This window comes from Neofelis nebulosa, chromosome 9, assembly GCF_028018385.1.
Source record: "Neofelis nebulosa isolate mNeoNeb1 chromosome 9, mNeoNeb1.pri, whole genome shotgun sequence".
Classification (NCBI taxonomy): domain Eukaryota; kingdom Metazoa; phylum Chordata; class Mammalia; order Carnivora; family Felidae; genus Neofelis; species Neofelis nebulosa.
Genome location: NC_080790.1, coordinates 2,342,920 through 2,359,280, shown reverse-complemented (window position 1 = coordinate 2,359,280; position 16,361 = coordinate 2,342,920). Strand labels below are relative to the sequence as shown.

General features: G+C 56.7%; 1 protein-coding gene across 10 annotated transcripts in view; it reads right to left on the bottom strand.

Annotated features, from left to right (window-relative positions):
* The window catches only part of COLEC11 (collectin subfamily member 11), a 34,031-nt gene extending 18,617 nt beyond the window's left edge, over window positions 1–15,414 (bottom strand). For 2 of the 10 annotated variants that reach the window (XM_058682427.1, XM_058682428.1), the window contains exon 1: window positions 7,055–7,198. In XM_058682427.1, the coding sequence (XP_058538410.1) occupies window positions 7,055–7,093 (39 nt within the window). In that variant the 5' untranslated portion in view covers window positions 7,094–7,198. Of the gene's footprint in view, window positions 1–803; window positions 988–7,054; window positions 7,199–11,539; window positions 11,715–15,288 lie in introns of those variants that run through there. The other 8 variants (XM_058682432.1, XM_058682436.1, XM_058682431.1 and 5 more) reach the window with 8 other exon arrangements.
* Between the last annotated feature and the right edge of the window lie 947 nt (window positions 15,415–16,361).

Below are 16,361 nucleotides of genomic sequence, written 5' to 3'. Positions count from 1 at the left end.
ACAGGGAGATGGGCTGTTAAGTCTCCTGAGACCCCACACTGGCCACAAATGGACCTGATGGTTTTTCCCCAGGGATGAGTCCGTCCTACAACTTTCCTAGTTCCGGTGGCCACACTGATGCTCCCAGACTGCAAGCCCGGGCCCAGCTGTCACCTCGGCTTTTCTGTGTCCCTCATCAGCTAAGTGCAACCCCCGCCCGGGTCTGTGAGGTCTAACTGGCCCACTCCCTGTCCTGTCCGTGTTCTGTCCCCGTCGGACTGGCCCTGGTGACTGCCCTCAGGCTGCCCATGCAGGACAGACAGGCACAGGACGCAGAGGCACCCGGAAGGAGTGGTGCAGGCGTGGCTGGAGCAGAGGACAGGGTCCCAATATTGGGGGGACATCAAGGTCCCTGCAGTCCTCCCCCACCCCCCCAACGCACACCTAAAACACAGATCCGATGATGTTATTTCCCTTCCCAAAACCAACAGCAAGCTGAATGTGGTTACAAATAACATCCGTTTCTTTTTTTTTTTTTTTAATTTTTTTTTAACGTTTATTTATTTTTGAGACAGAGAGAGACACAGCATGAACGGGGGAGGGGCAGAGAGAGAGGGAGACACAGAATCGGAAGCAGGCTCCAGGCTCTGAGCCGTCAGCCCAGAGCCCGATGCGGGGCTCAAAGTCGCGGACCGCGAGATCGTGACCTGAGCTGAAGTCGGACGCCCAACCGACTGAGCCACCCAGGCGCCCCTAACGTCCTGTTTCTAAAGCCGTCGTCCTCAGTAGGTCTGTAGCCCCAGCGTTGACGGCCACCTTCTCACCTGACTCTCCAGTTTGCACCCCCAGTTCCCTCACCAGCCGCCTCTTCTCTCCAGAGGCTGGGACCTCGTGCCACATCCCAGCCATTTTTATATGGCTCGTCCGCCTAATCGGGGCGGTGTTCCTCCTATGAGAGCACATGGGTGCCGCCTGCAGCCGGGGCACCTGCCCGGGTGTGCGCCATGCCTGCCAGCGTCTGCGTAACTCTGGTCCTCTGCGACTCTCCTAGGCACTCACACGTGGGGAGAGGCTTAACTGGGTTACAGATTCCCCAGCGGGATTCCCAAAACTGATCATCTGGCTGAAAGGAGGGGACATTCCATTTAAATTTAAGTGAACGAAGAGAGGGCACCTGGGTGGCCCAGTCGGTTAAGCGTCGGACTCTTGATTTGGGCTCAGGTCATGATCTCACGGTTCGTGGGCTCGAGCCCCACGTTGGGCTCTGCGCTGACTGCAGAGCCTGCTGGGATTCTCTCTCTCCTTCTCTCTCTGCCCCTCCCCTGCTTGCTTGTGCTCTCTCTCTCTCTCTCAAAATAAATAAATAAGCCAAAATATTTTTAAAATTTAAGTAAACAAAGAGAAAAGCAAAGTGAGTGCCAACAGAAACTAGAAGACAGAGCTGGCATGTCACCGTCACCTCCGTGCCACAGCCAGGAAGGCTCTGGCCAGCCCCCCAGTGAAGGGTGTGCTGACATAAGCCTAGCCCACATGCGTGGCCCTTAAATCTCTGAGTAGTTTGTCTTTCTTCAGAGAGGGAATTATTACAACAGCAATTCTTGGAGACACGTTGAGAGACCAGTGGGAAATACCAACTAACAGGATGAACTCACCACCAAGAACGTGCAGACATCTGGGGACACCAACGTCAGGAAAGAGAAATAGCTGAGGAACAGAACTCTTGGGGCAGTCAGAGCCTGCTCTCAAATCACACACTGAACATCTTCATCAAGATAAGACATGGGGCACCTGGGGGGCTCAGTCGGTGGAGCGTCCGACTTCGGCTCAGGTCATGATCTTGCGGTTCATGAGTTCGAACCCCTGTAGCTCAGAGCCTGGATCCTGCTTCTGATTCTGTGTCTCCCTCTCTCTCTGCCTCTCCCCCACGCACACTCTGTCTATCTCTCAAAATAAATAAATAAACGGCTTTAAAAATAAAAAAAGATGAGAGAATAAGTATCTATGAGCAAAATGAAAAAGCACTGAAAAAGAACCAACTAGATCTTGTACACGAAATTAATTTTTAAACGGAATCACTCTACAGAAAGGCCGAGAAGCAGAACGGCCCATGATACAAGCTAGCTCCTAAAACAAGAAATGAGGCTGAAGAATTTTGTTTTTTTTTTCCACAATGCAACACGAAGAGATAAAGAACTGGAAAGCTGGGGCGCCTGGGTGGCGCAGTCGGTTAAGCGTCCGACTTCAGCCAGGTCGCGATCTCGCGTGATCTCGCGTGATCTCGCGTGATCTCGCGTGATCTCGCGTGATCTCGCGTGATCTCGCGTGATCTCGCGTGATCTCGCGTGATCTCGCGTGATCTCGCGTGATCTCGCGTGATCTCGCGTGATCTCGCGCCCCGCGTCAGGCTCTGGGCTGATGGCTCGGAGCCTGGAGCCCGTTTCCGCTTCTGTGTCTCCCTCTCTCTCTGCCCCTCCCCCGTTCATGCCCTGTCTCTCTCTGTCCCAAAAATAAAATAAAAAACATTGGGGAAAAAAAAAAAAAAGAACTGGAAAGCTTTGTTTGGACTTAAAAAATAAAAATAAAAATAAAGCTATCAAGTTGAGAGTGAAGAAAAGCCCCACCAGTTCCATCATCCACCTTAAAGGAATTCCAGAAAAGGGGGAACAGACGTTGGAGCCGTGAGAGTGTGCAGATTTAACAGCTGGGACCTCGGCACCAGGGGAAGGTGTAAAAGAGCACGTGGCAAGTGCCCACGGAGAGCCACGCAGGAGAGACGAGCAGAAACAACCTGGACGTGTCGGAGTGACGCACGGAGCATCGAGAATGAAGAGGAAGTTGCAGCGGCTACCCGAGAGGAACAGGACTTTGTAAAGGCTTCCTGCGCGTGAATGAGAGTCAGGTTGACATGAGAATCGTCATTTGCAACGCGGGATGCAAGATAAAGTGAGACAAAATGAGGCAACGACTTCAACCTGAAAAAGCCATAATTCAGTTGAGCGGTCGGAAAAGGCCCCTCTGATGAAGGGACTTCTAACTGAGACGGGCTGTTGCCAGGCAAGGAACAGGGAAAAGGGTGTCTGAGACGGGGGGTGGGGGGCAGCGCCTGCACAGGTGAGGGGCCAGGAGACCGGGAGAGACTGGTCCACGGGAGCCCACGAGGGCGGGGAGAAGCCAGCGCTCAGACCTCAGGCTTGAGGGCCACATGAAGCCACCAGGGCCGTTACAGGGTCCACCGGCCGTGTCGGGGCAGAACAGCGAGTGTGCTACTGCAAGGGTCCCGGCGGGGGCGAGCGTCCATCGCCGCACGTGCAGCAGCAGCAATCTGCTGTCACGCGCCACGTCCTTGGCCTGAAACTCCTTGATGGCACAACTGCGGCCCGCTCTCCAGCGGCTTCACGCGCCTGCGTCTAACCTGGTCGGACCGGCGTGCGTAGCAAGTATCTGAGGCACCGACACACCCTCACAGCCCCGAACGGCCCCTCGTGTCCCACAAACCCCTCTTCCTAAAGCAGGAAAGGTGACTAATACGCATCATTAAACATGAGTCTTCCTAATAACATGGGTTTTCTTGGTCGCTCTCAGATACTTCGAAAGTCCCTCAAACTTCGTTCTCCCCACAATTCTGCTTCGTTGACAACCGACCGTATTAGCCAACGTGTTGCGGCCCCTACTGGTGGCAGGTGCCCTGAACTCCTCTGTGGTCCCTGTGGCTCCGTCCAGAGCCCAGAGTCCGAGACCCCCCCGCCACCTGTGCCGCATGGACTCTCCAGCTCCAGGGACCAGACGCGCTGCGTCCTGGAAAACACCAGCCGCGTGGGTGTTGCTATGAGAAGCCGCGTCCCGCCCCTCACCGTTCTCGCCCAAACTCGCCCCGGCGGCAGCGCCGGGGGCCACAGAAACCATCGGCGGTGGGACTGCCTCCTGGTGACCTTGGCCTCCTCCTTGGAGCCGAGCCCTTGATGTGCTTCTCAAGAACAAAGCTGCTTTCGGGGCGCCTGGGTGGCGCAGTCGGTTAAGCGTCCGACTTCAGCCAGGTCACGATCTCGCGGTCCGTGAGTTCGAGCCCCGCGTCAGGATCTGGGCTGACGGCTCGGAGCCTGGAGCCTGTTTCTGATTCTGTGTCTCCCTCTCTCTCTGCCCCTCCCCCGTTCATGCTCTGTCTCTCTCTGTCCCAAAAATAAAAATAAAAAACGTTGAAAAAAAATTAAAAAAAAAAAAAAAAGAACAAAGTTGCTTTCGCGGCACTGGTCACAGTCGGCAGGGTCCGAAGGGCCTGCTTTCTGCTGGTCTCAGGAGGTGGGGTGGCTGGGAACATCTCCCCTCAAAAGTTACACGCGTTCTGGGGCGCTGGGGGGCTCGGTCGGTTGAGCGTCCAGCTTCGGCTCAGGTCATGATCTCACAGTCGGTGAGTTCGAGCCCTGCCCCGCATCGGGCTTTGTGCTGACAGCTCGGAGCCTGGAGCCCGCTTCGGATTCTGTGTCTCCCTCTCTCTCTGCCCTCCCCTGTTCATGCCCTCTCTCTCTCTCTGTCTGTCTCAAAAATAAATACACATTTAAAAAAAACCTTTTTTTAAACCAGTCGTCTCTCTCTCCAAACGCACAGCAAACGTGCTATTGTTAGGTCTGAATAGCAGATACATTTCATCCCAAGTGCCAACACCAGTCGGTGCAGAAGGGCCGGCAGGAGTCGGGTCGGGAAAGGTTCTGAAGCCCAGTCTGGATCCGGCAACGGACAGGGGAGGCCTGTGTTCGTGTCCCCGTAGCGGCCCTCCCTCCGGGCCTGGCCCGTGGGGTCTCAGGGACGTGTGGAGAACGAAAGAAGAGACCGTTTACGTGCGCGTTTCGTGTTCAGAGCGGGGCCTGTATCGCGCCCGTATTCTCACCTCCGCTGACGGGCGCCCGCGCACCAAGCTGGCTCTCGTGGCCGTGCGGGCCGAGCGTGGCCGTCCCAGAGAGGGCAGCAGGCCGGGTCGCCCGTCGCCGGGGCCACTCACAGGCGGGCGTTGAAGCCACCACGCCCCCGAGCCCACCGAGAGTCGTCGTCGGGACGAGCCCGGCGCGTCTGCGCTCGTTCCGCGCTCTCTGCCGCCGGGGGCGTCGTGTGGGGGCGGCGTCACGAACTCTCTGCCAGGTCGGACCAGGGGGCTGCGTCCAGCGGCGAGGACGACCGAGCACCCGGCCCCGTGAGGCCGCGCGCAGGGGGGCCGACCCAGCGGGCCGGCCGCTGCAGACGGCAGAGGGAGGGGCGCCTGTTGCAGGGGACAAAAGTCTGCCGCATCCTGAGCTTGCGGTGCTTACGAGCCCCGAATCATTTGGTCTTTTTTGGCACAGATTTCTCTCGTCTCCCCTCCCCCTGCCGCCCAAGCTAAACAGCAGAACGGTAAAATCCGGACGCCGAGTAAGGGCTCTCTGCATCGGGTCGGCCAGCTCACGGCCGTGTCGCCCCCTTGGTCCTGGGTCACCACGAGACCCCCAGGCCTCGCCCCACCCACCCACCCCCACACACAGCAGGGGGACGGTGGGAGGTGTCGGCGGGCTAACGAATGTGGCTGTGACGTCACCGCACGAGGTTTCCGTGTGTTCGGTCGTCCCCTTGAACACATACAACCTGCCAGTTATACCTCAATGAGGCTGGACATAAAAGCGGGACGTCCAGGTCGTAAGGACTTCGGTGAGTGTGAGAAGGCGTTCTCTATGGAATTGTCCCTTTGGGGTGGCCAGGCCGGTCACTCTGGGGCAGGGCTGCGCTTGACCAGCACGTCTGGAAGACACGCTCCGCGGCCCCGAAACATCCCGCACGGCTCCACACGACCTGGAAACGTGTCTTGTTACCTGCTAGAGGACAGGCCCTTGGGAGCACGGCATCCGGGTCCTGCAAGGAGCCCCACCCTGTCCTGCTCCCCGGGGACTCCTGCCTGGTCCACGCCGAGCTGGGGCCGACCGCCTCGCCTCCCACAGGTCTCAGGAGGCACCTGGCTCTGACTTTGGTGGCAGCCATTCTCGTCACGGGTCCACAGCCCCTAAATGTGAGTCTACGTCCTCCAACGATCTCCGTGGGGAGAGCCGCAGGCATTCCCGCAAAAGTCCCATCCGGCAGAGACCAGGCTTTGGGGCCCGGGGTGCGCACCGTCCGAGTGGGAAGGGGGCAGAATGGAATTCGGGGGCACGCGAGGCAATCAGTGCAAGTCGTGGGCCGGCCCCTCCCGCCCTTTCTTCTTGCTCCTGGAGCGAGAGGCCCAAGCTCGCCCACCCCGCGTGGGGCACGTGCCCTGGCCCTGATGTGAAGTCTTTTTATATCACAAGGTTGTGGAATCTCTTGCCCGAGCTACGGAGAAACCAGGGACCTTTTCTGAATGAAGATACCAGTCTGAGGGCCCTGACTCTTTCCCCTGTGCTGGTGCCCGCCCCCCACCGGCTCGGCCGGGCAAGGTCCACCGGGAGTAAATTATATGCAAACCAACAAGAGAAAAGTTTTGGGGGGTTTTACTTGTTTGTCTTTTAAAGTAGGAATTTAGAGCTCTCAGGAACTGGCGTAGGAGCACTGGCTTCGTAGCCTGAGTGACCCAGTTTGTTTGGCAAATTGCTAAATGTCCCTGGGCCTTGAATGTGCTTATCTGCAAAATGGACCAGAGGCTGGGACGCCTGGGCGCCTCAGTCGGTTGAGCGTCCGACTTCGGCTCAGGTCGTGATCTCGTGGTTCGTGGGTTCAAGCCCCCCGCCGGGCTCTGCGCTGACAGCTCAGAGCCTGGAGCCTGCTTCGGATTCTGGGTCTCCCTCGCTCTCTGCCCCTCCCCCGCTCACGTTCTGTCTCTCTCTCTGTCTCAAAAATAAGTAAACATAAAAAAATGGGCCAGATGAGATCTCACTCTGCAAGTCGTTTGCGATAACGTGTGTGGTGCGTGAACCACACGTCAGCAGTGGCTTGTAGCTTCAGAATCACAGGATCTCTTGGCCAAAGAAAGCGTGCACATTATGTAGTCCAACCCTTAATTTTGCAGATGGGGAAACTGAGGCGCACGGAGGTCAGACCCTGAGCCGGCACTCGGCCGCGCACGGAAGGCCCCGGTCAGGGTTACCTTTGAGGCCCGGGACGAGGATGTGCAGGGAACAGGCATCTTCCGCCGTCTGCTGAGGACGCCCAGATGGGAGCAGCCACAGGAAGGCCAGGCCGAGGAGAGCCAGGCCCCTCCTCATCACGAGCGCGTGCGGGACGCTGACTCCTGCAGGAGGGAAGGAGACACAGTGACGGGAACTCAGAACCCGGGGCCAGGGCGCAGGTAGCTGTCGGGCCTGTCCCCGCGTTTGGGGCCCTCCCTCGTGGGCCCGCCCGTGCCTCCCCTGCCGGCCCCACTCGGACCTCCATCCCGACGGCGGCCGCCGGATCCTTGCATCTGCTTCCCTGTGGCGGATACTTGGTACACACGGAGGCAGGGGCGCGGTCACGCGGAAAGTACCACACTTCTCCCAGCACAGTGGCCCCGCAGTCCCCGGGCCCAGGACCGCCCCAAGCCCCTGAAGAGCCTGGCTCTGGGGCCGTGAACGTGCGTCTCCTGTGGTTTCCTAACTGGCATTACCGTAGGCCCCTGCATTCTTAAACAATATGTTGTGCAGTTTGCTCGGTTTGGGACTTTATAAGGCACCATAGTCCTCTGAGCCTCGACTGTTTTACTCAACCTTCTGCCCCCGGCTCGCCCACGTTGCCATGTGCAGCTACAGCTCATCGATTATCTAAGTCTATCACCTACACCACCGAGATCAGTCCCTGGGGTGGGGGGGACAGGATGGGACAGGCCCTGGAAGGCTCAGGGGCACACAGCTGGCCGTGCGTCCCTCCCCCAAGTGCCGGTGGGGAAGGCTTGGTGGCGACACCCAGACACCCCCCACTCCGAGACTTTTACGTTCCCATGGCACAGCGTTTGGGCACAGCCGCGCGCCCGGCTTCGGGCCAGCACCGGGACCAGTGCCCGGGCCGCATCACGGCTCCGCTGTCAGCCTGCGCTCACCTTAAAAGGGAGGCTGGAGCCCCCGAGGTCCCCCTGAGGAGGAGCCATGGAGCACGAGAGGTCTGCAAGGGGCTGGGCCCATGCGCGGCAAGCACTTGCTGAAGACAGCGTGATGCTGCCGTCACCACGCGGCGTGAGGGCCCCACGGCCCGCGATGGCTCCAGACAGGGGAAACCAGAGTCTCTGAGCTGAGACGTCGGTGCCCTCCTTAGCGTGCCCACGCTGTGCCGCTTTCTCCATGAAAAGGACGCAGGCAGAAACCGCCTGCGCTCCGTGACACCTGCGTGGAGGCCCCAGCTCCCGTCTGCGTGACCACGGGGTGGACTGTAGAGGGTAGGGGTGAGGCTGATTGTCCCTCAGTGGGGGAGAAGAGAAGGCCCACGGAGGTCAGCACACTGCTCCCGTCCCACCGGCCAGGGGACCACAGATGGGGGACGAAATCAGCTGCCCAGAGTTACCCCTCGTCGGTGGGGACGGTGGGGTCAGGACCTGGGGCCTCCTGACGCACCTGACCTGTCCCCTCTGCTCCTGTCAGCCACCGAGCACCAGAGTGGGCCCACCTGCCCCCTTACATCACGATCCCGTGGCTTTTATTGTGTGTTGGTTTATGTTTGGTAGAGAGAAAAGGAGCCACCATTTATTACCTAACCCAGACACATTGATCTTATTTAGTTCCCAAGACCACCTGAGGACCTCGCTTCTCGCCGTGAGGGTGGCGAGGCCCAGGCCGCGGGAGGCTGAACGGCCAGCGTCGCACCACAACTGGACCAGGAGGCTGGCGCTCGGCCTGTGGCGCTCACACAAGTGACCGACTGCAGGAGGGAGAAGACGTGCGAGGTCGCCCACAGCCCACAGGGCTGACCTTTGCCCTTTCCCTTCTCCTCTGCCGGCTGGGCCGGGGGTCCCCGAGCCTGCAACGTGGTCGGGAAGTAGGTCACGCCCGCAGCTGGCAAAGTGCTCAGGGCACCCTGGCCGAGTGAAGGAAAGAATCCGTGAGTAAATGAATGAACGAACGAACGAATGCACAGAAGTTCAGAAGCACAACACACAGAATTTGATGCTCTTTTCCTGCTACTGCCTGTCCAGCTCCCCAAGGGTTTTCCATGCCTGACGTCCACACGTGATTCCCAGGGCCAGCCCCTCGGACACACGGCCGCTGCAGAGCCAGGGGCCTGCGTGGACACGGCCTCGCAGTCCGTCTGCCACACGGCCGTCAGGATCCCGGAATCCCTAACAGTTTCTGAACAAAGGACAGCCCGGCCTGGTCACTGCGGTGTGTCCTTCACTGCAAGGATCTTAGCTGCTGTAGAAAGCAAAGGCTTTGGCTCTTTCCAGGATGTAGCTCTGAACAGTGTTTGATAACGTAATGTTGTATGTCAATAATCTCTCAATTTTAAAAAAGTCACGGTGTGCCTGGGTGTCTCAGTCGGTTAAGCGACTGACTTCAGCTCAGGTCATGATCTCGCGGTTTGTGGGTTCAAGCCCCGCGTCGGGCTCTGTGCTGACAGCTCAGAGCCTGGAGCCTGCTTCGGATTCTGTGCCTGCCTCTCTCTGCCCATCCCCCACTTGCCCTCTGTCTCTCAAAAATAAATAACCATTTAAAAAATTTTTTTAATTTTTTTTTAAACATTTATTTATTTTTGAGACAGAGAGAGACGGAGCATGAACGGGGAAGGGTCAGAGAGAGGGGGAGACACAGAATCTGAAACAGGCTCCAGGCTCCGAGCCGTCAGCACAGAGCCCGACACGGGGCTTGAACTCACAAACCACGAGATCGTGACCTGAGCTGAAGTCGGCCGCTTAACCGACTGAGCCACCCAGGTGCCCCCCAAAAAATTTTTTAAGTCACGATACGAGCTTCTGGGCAGCTCAGTCGGTTGAGTGTCCAGCTCTTGATTTAGGGCTCAGGTCAGGATCCCAGGGTCGTGGGACTCTGTGCTGAGTGTGGAGCCTGCTTGGGATTCTCTCTCACGCTCCCCCTGCCCCTCCCCTACTTGCACATGGGCTCTCTCTCTCTCTCTCTCTCTCAAAAAAAAAAAAGTCATGACAAACATCTGTTCCACACCTACTTTCGTGCGGAAGTCGATGGGCATTTGCTGGTATGTGGGGAGGCAAACAGGGTTTAGGTTTTAGGGTGTCAACAGCTGACCTGGAAACTTCCCCTCCGGATAGAAGGGGTGTGTCAAGAGACCGCCACGCTGCTCAGCACGACCCACCTCCCTCACACGAGGCGGCTTGCTTGCTACCTCCCCAGCAAGGCGGGGCCCAGGGAGAGGAGAGCCCAGAACCAGCGGAAGCCAGAACGCCTCCCTGAGGCCCTCGCTGCTCGCGCATCAGCAGGACAGAGAGCAGGGCGGCCCTGGGTGGGAGCCCCTTCCCCAGGGTTCTGGCTCCCCCGCCCGGGAGGAGAGGAATTCTGTTTGTAAACGCAGAAGCTCCTGGCCTCCTTTAAGAATAACATCCTTATCTCCCGGCCAGAGACCAGGAGGTTCCCACCCTCCCTTCAGTGAAGGAAGCCAGGGTTTCAGAGGGGAGATGCAATTTGGAATTCTCAGTCGCAGTTCCTTATAAGAACGAAGGAGACGATGAAAACAACGTGGCTTAATCTGCCAAACGTGCAATGGTACGTTTTCATTAAATATCCACATTAGGGCCCAGCATTTATAGACGGAGAACCACATCCAGGAGCACCGGGGCGCTGGGGCCCCACCCCCACGACGGGGTTGCTTCCTATAGTGACGGTGACGCTGATGAGGGGTCCTTCCCCAGAGCCCACCCGAGAGGCACGCGCAAAGTAAGAGGCTTTTCCTGTCGTGTTCTCCGACCTCTGTCTCCTCTCCTCACTCACAGACCTCTCAAGCTTGTGGATGAACCAGAATAGCCGTGAGAGGTCGGGGCGCAGCTCTGGCCCCCAGGAAAGTCCTGTTACACATCAGAAGTCCTGTTACGCACACACAGCGGCTTTCCAACTTTGCCTTTTAAATTCATAAGCACCTCCTAACTTCGGCCTCCAAGTTGTCACAGCCAGCAGGCCAGGAAGGGCCCCCGTCACACCATGTCTCATCCAGTTTGGGAGACGAGAAACCCCCACTCCATACCAGGCGACCCTCTCTGCGCTTGAAAGTGACCTTCTCCGGTCCTATCTTTGCCCACATCTGGCATTCCCATTACCGAACCCCAAAACAGAGCTACCGGCCACGGGTACCGGTTACTGCTGTTGTCCGTGAGGCCCCACGCTGTGACTGGCGATTCGGAAACTCGCTGCCCCACCTCTCTGAACGTGTGCAGAGCTGAGAAGGCCTCCCCCAACCGTCTGGTAGCCGGCAGCCCTAGGTCGTCGTCAGTTATCCCCGGGAAGTTTCCACCAAGAACTGGTGAATTAACAAAACGGTGGAATTCTAGTGCCTGGTTCACGTGACACCCCCATCCTTTGTGGGGACCTAAGAACAGATTCCCGTCTGTTCTCCCATCTCTGGCCGTATCCGGAACCTCGCCTCGACCAGGCGACCCCCGTCCTGCCCTCCAAGACCGCCAGGTCACCCGGCAGAGTGTCCCTACCTGCAGCGCACGCTAGGCGAAGGGGGCGTCCTGACCGTCCGGGACCCACGAGGACACTGCACCCGGGAGCCTCATGGCTGCTATTTACAGAGGCCACTGAGCCCCACAGGCCAGGCGAGCGGGGCCCCGGCTGTCAGGCTGCCCAGCAAATCAGGCTGCAGCCTTATCTGCAAAGAGCTTCCTGTTTGAAATACATCAGCTGCCCCGCGGGAGGGCGGCGAGGAGGGTGTGGGAACGTTGCAAACTCCCGGAGGTCAGGGCTCCCGGCAGACCACGGACCTGCCCCGAGAGGTCCTTCCAGCTCTTCACCCCCGACGCCACCCGACTGTCCTGGCCTCTCTTCCGGGAGGACGGTGGGGATGCAGGAAAGCATTGAGTGGTCCTTATCACCTGGTGTCACATCAGACAGAAACACACGCAGCTGACACGCTTCCTCTCCCATTCTCCGCGTGGGCTTTCACTTCACAGCATTAACCTCGTCTACTGGTCGAGACCGAACCCGCGGCGAGACCCCAGACTCACCGCGCTCACCGAAGCTTCGTATGTGCCCCAGACTCTCTCTGTGCGGCGGGCTGGGCGGGTCCAGCTTCTGCGCAGCCTGACTCTTTGTGGGGGGGGGGGGGGGGTGCTTCTTTAAGAAAGAGATACACACATAAAATTAGGATCATAAAAAGCTACATTCAGGGGCACCCGGATGGCTCAGTCGGTTGAGCGTCTGACTTCGGCTCAGGTCATGATCTCACAGTTCGTGGGTTTGAGCCCCGTGTCGGGTTCTGTGCTGACAGTTCGGAGCCTGGAGCCTGTTTTGGATTCTGTGTCCCTCTCTGCTCCTCCCCGGCTCGTGCTGTGTTAGTCTCTCTCTCTCAAAAATAAATAAACATTAAAAACATTTTTTTAAATGCCACATTCAATGGTGCATTTGTATTTATACCAAAAAGAGAAATCTTAAGAGATTACAAATTTTGTAAAACCTGTCAAATTCCATGCACATCACAAAATCCATGAGAAAGAATGGATCCTTTATTAAAACCACCTAATAGCATAAATAAATCTCACAACCTGGACCAAATGGGCCACTTCCAGGGAAACACAGGATCTACCACAATGGACCCAACATGAAATAGACGACTTAGCAGCCCCATAACAATGAAGGGAACTGAATTTGTAACTTAAAAAACTCCCAAAAAGGAAAGTCCAGGCAGGCCAGGTGATTTCATACGAGAATTGTACCAAACTTTAATTTTTAAAAAATTTTTTTTAACATGTATTTATTTTTGAGACAGAGCATGAATGGGGGAGGGTCAGAGAGAGGAGACACAGAATCCAAAGCAGGCTCCAGACTCCAAGCTGTCAGCACAGAGTCCCACGTTGGGGCTCGAACCCACAGACTGCGAGATCATGACCTGAGCCAAAGTCGGACGCTCAACCGACTGAGCCTCCCAGGCGCCCCTTTACCAAACTTTTAAAGAAGAGTTAACACCAAGTTTACATACCTCTTCCAGAAACAGAAGAGGGAGGAGCATTCACCAATTCATTTTATGAAGTTGGCATGACCCTGATACCCAAACCAGACAAAGACAGTACAAAAAAAAAGAAAGAAAGAAAACTGTAGACCGATAACCCTCATGAATACAGATGCAAAAATCTTTAACGAAATGCTGGCAAATAGGATTCAGCAATACATAGGACAGATTTATAAACTGTCACCAAGTGGAGTGTTTCAGGGATGTAAGCCTGGGTCAATATTCAAAAGTCCAGCAGTATCATCAACCGTAGTAAAAGCTAACAAGGAAAAACTGCATGATCATATCAACAGGTACAAGAAAAAGCATTTGACAAAATTCAACACCTCTTCATGAAAAAAAAAAAAAACCTCTCTGAAGGGGGTGCTTTCTCAACTTGATAAAGCAGCATCAATGTTTAAATAAACCTACGATAACATCATACTCAGGAAAGACTGAACATCTCCCTCCTAAGATCTGGACACGGCAGGACATCCACTCTGACCACTGCAACGCAGTGCTGGAGTCCCAGCCAGAGCAAAAGACACGGCAAGGAAAGAAAAGGCACACGGGTCAGAAAAGAAAAACCGAACAGCCCCTTGTGCAGACGACAGAAGTGTCTGCTTGGAGAATCCCAGAGAGTCTACAGAAATTCCTAAAACCAGTAAGGGGGCTCGGCAAGGCTCCGAGTACAACATGAACACACGGAAACCCGGGGCACTTCCGCGAGCGAGCAGTGAACACGTAGAGTCCGAAATTAAAAATCATTTACAATCGCTCAGAGGAACGAAATGAACACAGAGACTCCGAAATTAAAAATCATTTGCAGTCGCTCAAAGGAATGAAATGCCTGGATGGAAACCTCACAAAACACGTGCAGGACCTAAGTGCTGAAACAACGCGCCGACCGGGAAAATCGCAGCAGGTTTAAGAAACCACGAGGCGCGTCGAGCTCCGGGACGGGAAGGCTCCGCGCGGAAAGGAGGCAGGATTCCCCCCAAAGTGATCTACAGGCTTAACGCGATTCCTATTGAAATCCCAGCAGGAAGCTTTGTAGACAGAGACAGGATTCTTCCAGAACTAGAAGACAAAGGAAGCAGAAGAGCTAAAACAATTTGGAAACGAAGAATGAAGTAGGGGGAATCAGTCTGCCCAACGTCAAGATTCGTTATATGGAGAAGCAGAGCAGGGAACCCACACAAATATACCCAACTGATTTTTTAAAGTTTTCTCGTCGTTGTGATAAAATACACACGACGTACAATTCACCATCTTAATCACTCTTCAGTATACAGTTCGGTGGTATTAAATACATTCAGATGTCACGTGACACATCCCATCCACCTCCATGATTCCTTCCATCTTGTGAAACCGGACCTCCGTACCCGTTAACGCCACAGCCCCGTCACACCCCCACCTCAGCCCCCTGGCCACCGCTGCTGGACTTTCTATGATGTTGACTATTCTAAGACTCTCACATAATGGGAAGCAAGCAGTATTTGTCTTTTTGTGACTGGCTTATTTCACGGAGCATGACGTCCCCAGGGTTCATCCGTGTGGTGACAGGTGTCAGAAGAACTTAACCAACTGAAATCCAAACTAACACAGCCCAACTTGACTTCACCCCTGCCCGGGGACGTTTGGCAGCATTCTGGAGATACCGTCACGCCGTGCGGTTGGGGGCGCGGTGCTGGCTTCTGGGGGGAAGGGGCCGGGATGCTGCTGAGAGTCCCACGGTGTTCTGGACACTCCCCACCACGAGGAAGAGCCACGCCCCAAAGACGCCCCTGGTGCCACGAGCGTCACCGGACAGGAGGCCTGAGACCGCAGTCCTGGGTGACGGCATACTGTGTCCCGAGGGTGCATCCCCTCGCCCACGTTCAACGCCAGCTGAGGGGAAGGCGCGGCATCCAGGTGCCAGCAAGGACCCCTGAGTCAGCCCCTATTCAGTCCTCAGCACTTGCCCTCCCACGAGGCGCTGGCACTGTGGCTAGAGCGCAGGAGACAGGGCGGAGAGCGAGAGCCCTTGCCCAGCTCATGCTTTGCAGACCGTGTGGAACAAGCAGGCAGCGAGCCTCTCCCACGCCCCACCCCCCCGCCCCCGCAATCCTCCTCCTGTCTCACCACTGACCTGGGACACTTACCTTTTGTTTTGTGTCCCGAATTGTTAAGGGCTCTTTCAAAAAGTGCCAAAACCTGAGAATCACTCTTGGTTACAGAAGAGGTGGTAATATTATACTAACGTACCTGCTTCAAGTAGCTTGTAAATTGGAACCGAGTTTCAATTGGGAATCGTGTTTACACCTGCCTGGCCAACAAGTACCAAAAAGTCATGAGGAATCACTAGGCACGTCTCCCTCCAGACCTCTGTCTTCCGTCCCGCCCTCAGTTTTCTTCTCGAAAGCGCGCAAGTCACGGCCCTGGGCTCTGGCTTCTCCCGGTGAACCCCGACCCCTCCAGCAGCCTGGCCCCGCGCAGTGGGTCACAGTGAGAATCTGGCACGGCTCCCCAGAATTATTTACATCTCCCACAGATAGTGGAGCCATCCACACACAAGAGCCGGACCAGGCCTGTCTGTCTCTGGACAGGAATTTTCCCTGGAGTCACCCGGCCGTGCAGCTGTGGCCGTGGACGCTGCCCGTGAGGCCGTTCGCCGTGCTCCCCCCGTCCCAGGCCCGAAGGCTCTGTTTCCCCAGAGTTCCCTGAAAGCCTCCCTCCGCTTGCGTATCCCACCCCTCAGCCACACTGGTCACCGGTGGGCACAGACCCCAGACGGTCAGGGAACACTCGCGCCCACCGGGCCGGGACATCCAGCTCTGACTTCACGGTGTCGCTCGCCAGCACGAGGGCTGTTAGCCACACTCAGGGATGCTACGACTCACCACAACCTCTGACCACACCACAGCATCCGAGGTCATGAGAGCACCCGAGATCGCGGGGTCTCAAACGTGAGCGTGCACCGGAACCATCCAGAAGGCCTCTGAAAACGCAGACAGGGCCCCACCCCAGACCTTCTGAGTCAGTGGGCTGGTGCGGAGACCCGGGAACTTTCATTTCTCACCAGTTCCCAAGCCGGGCTGGGGCTGCTGGTCCCGGGACTGGGCTCGGCGAAGCCCCGCCTCCCTCACAGGGTCGCTGCAAGGCATCGAGTTAATGAGGCACCGGACACGCGGGGACGCTCACGCGTCAAGTGGTAGCCGTCGTGCAGATTCTCACTTCCCGCCTTCCCTCCTTGGTTGCCCCACGAGACCGCACGCTCCTGCCCTGGCACAGGGACGGACGCCAACAAACCCGTCCCTGCTCCTTGCGGGAGGAGGGAA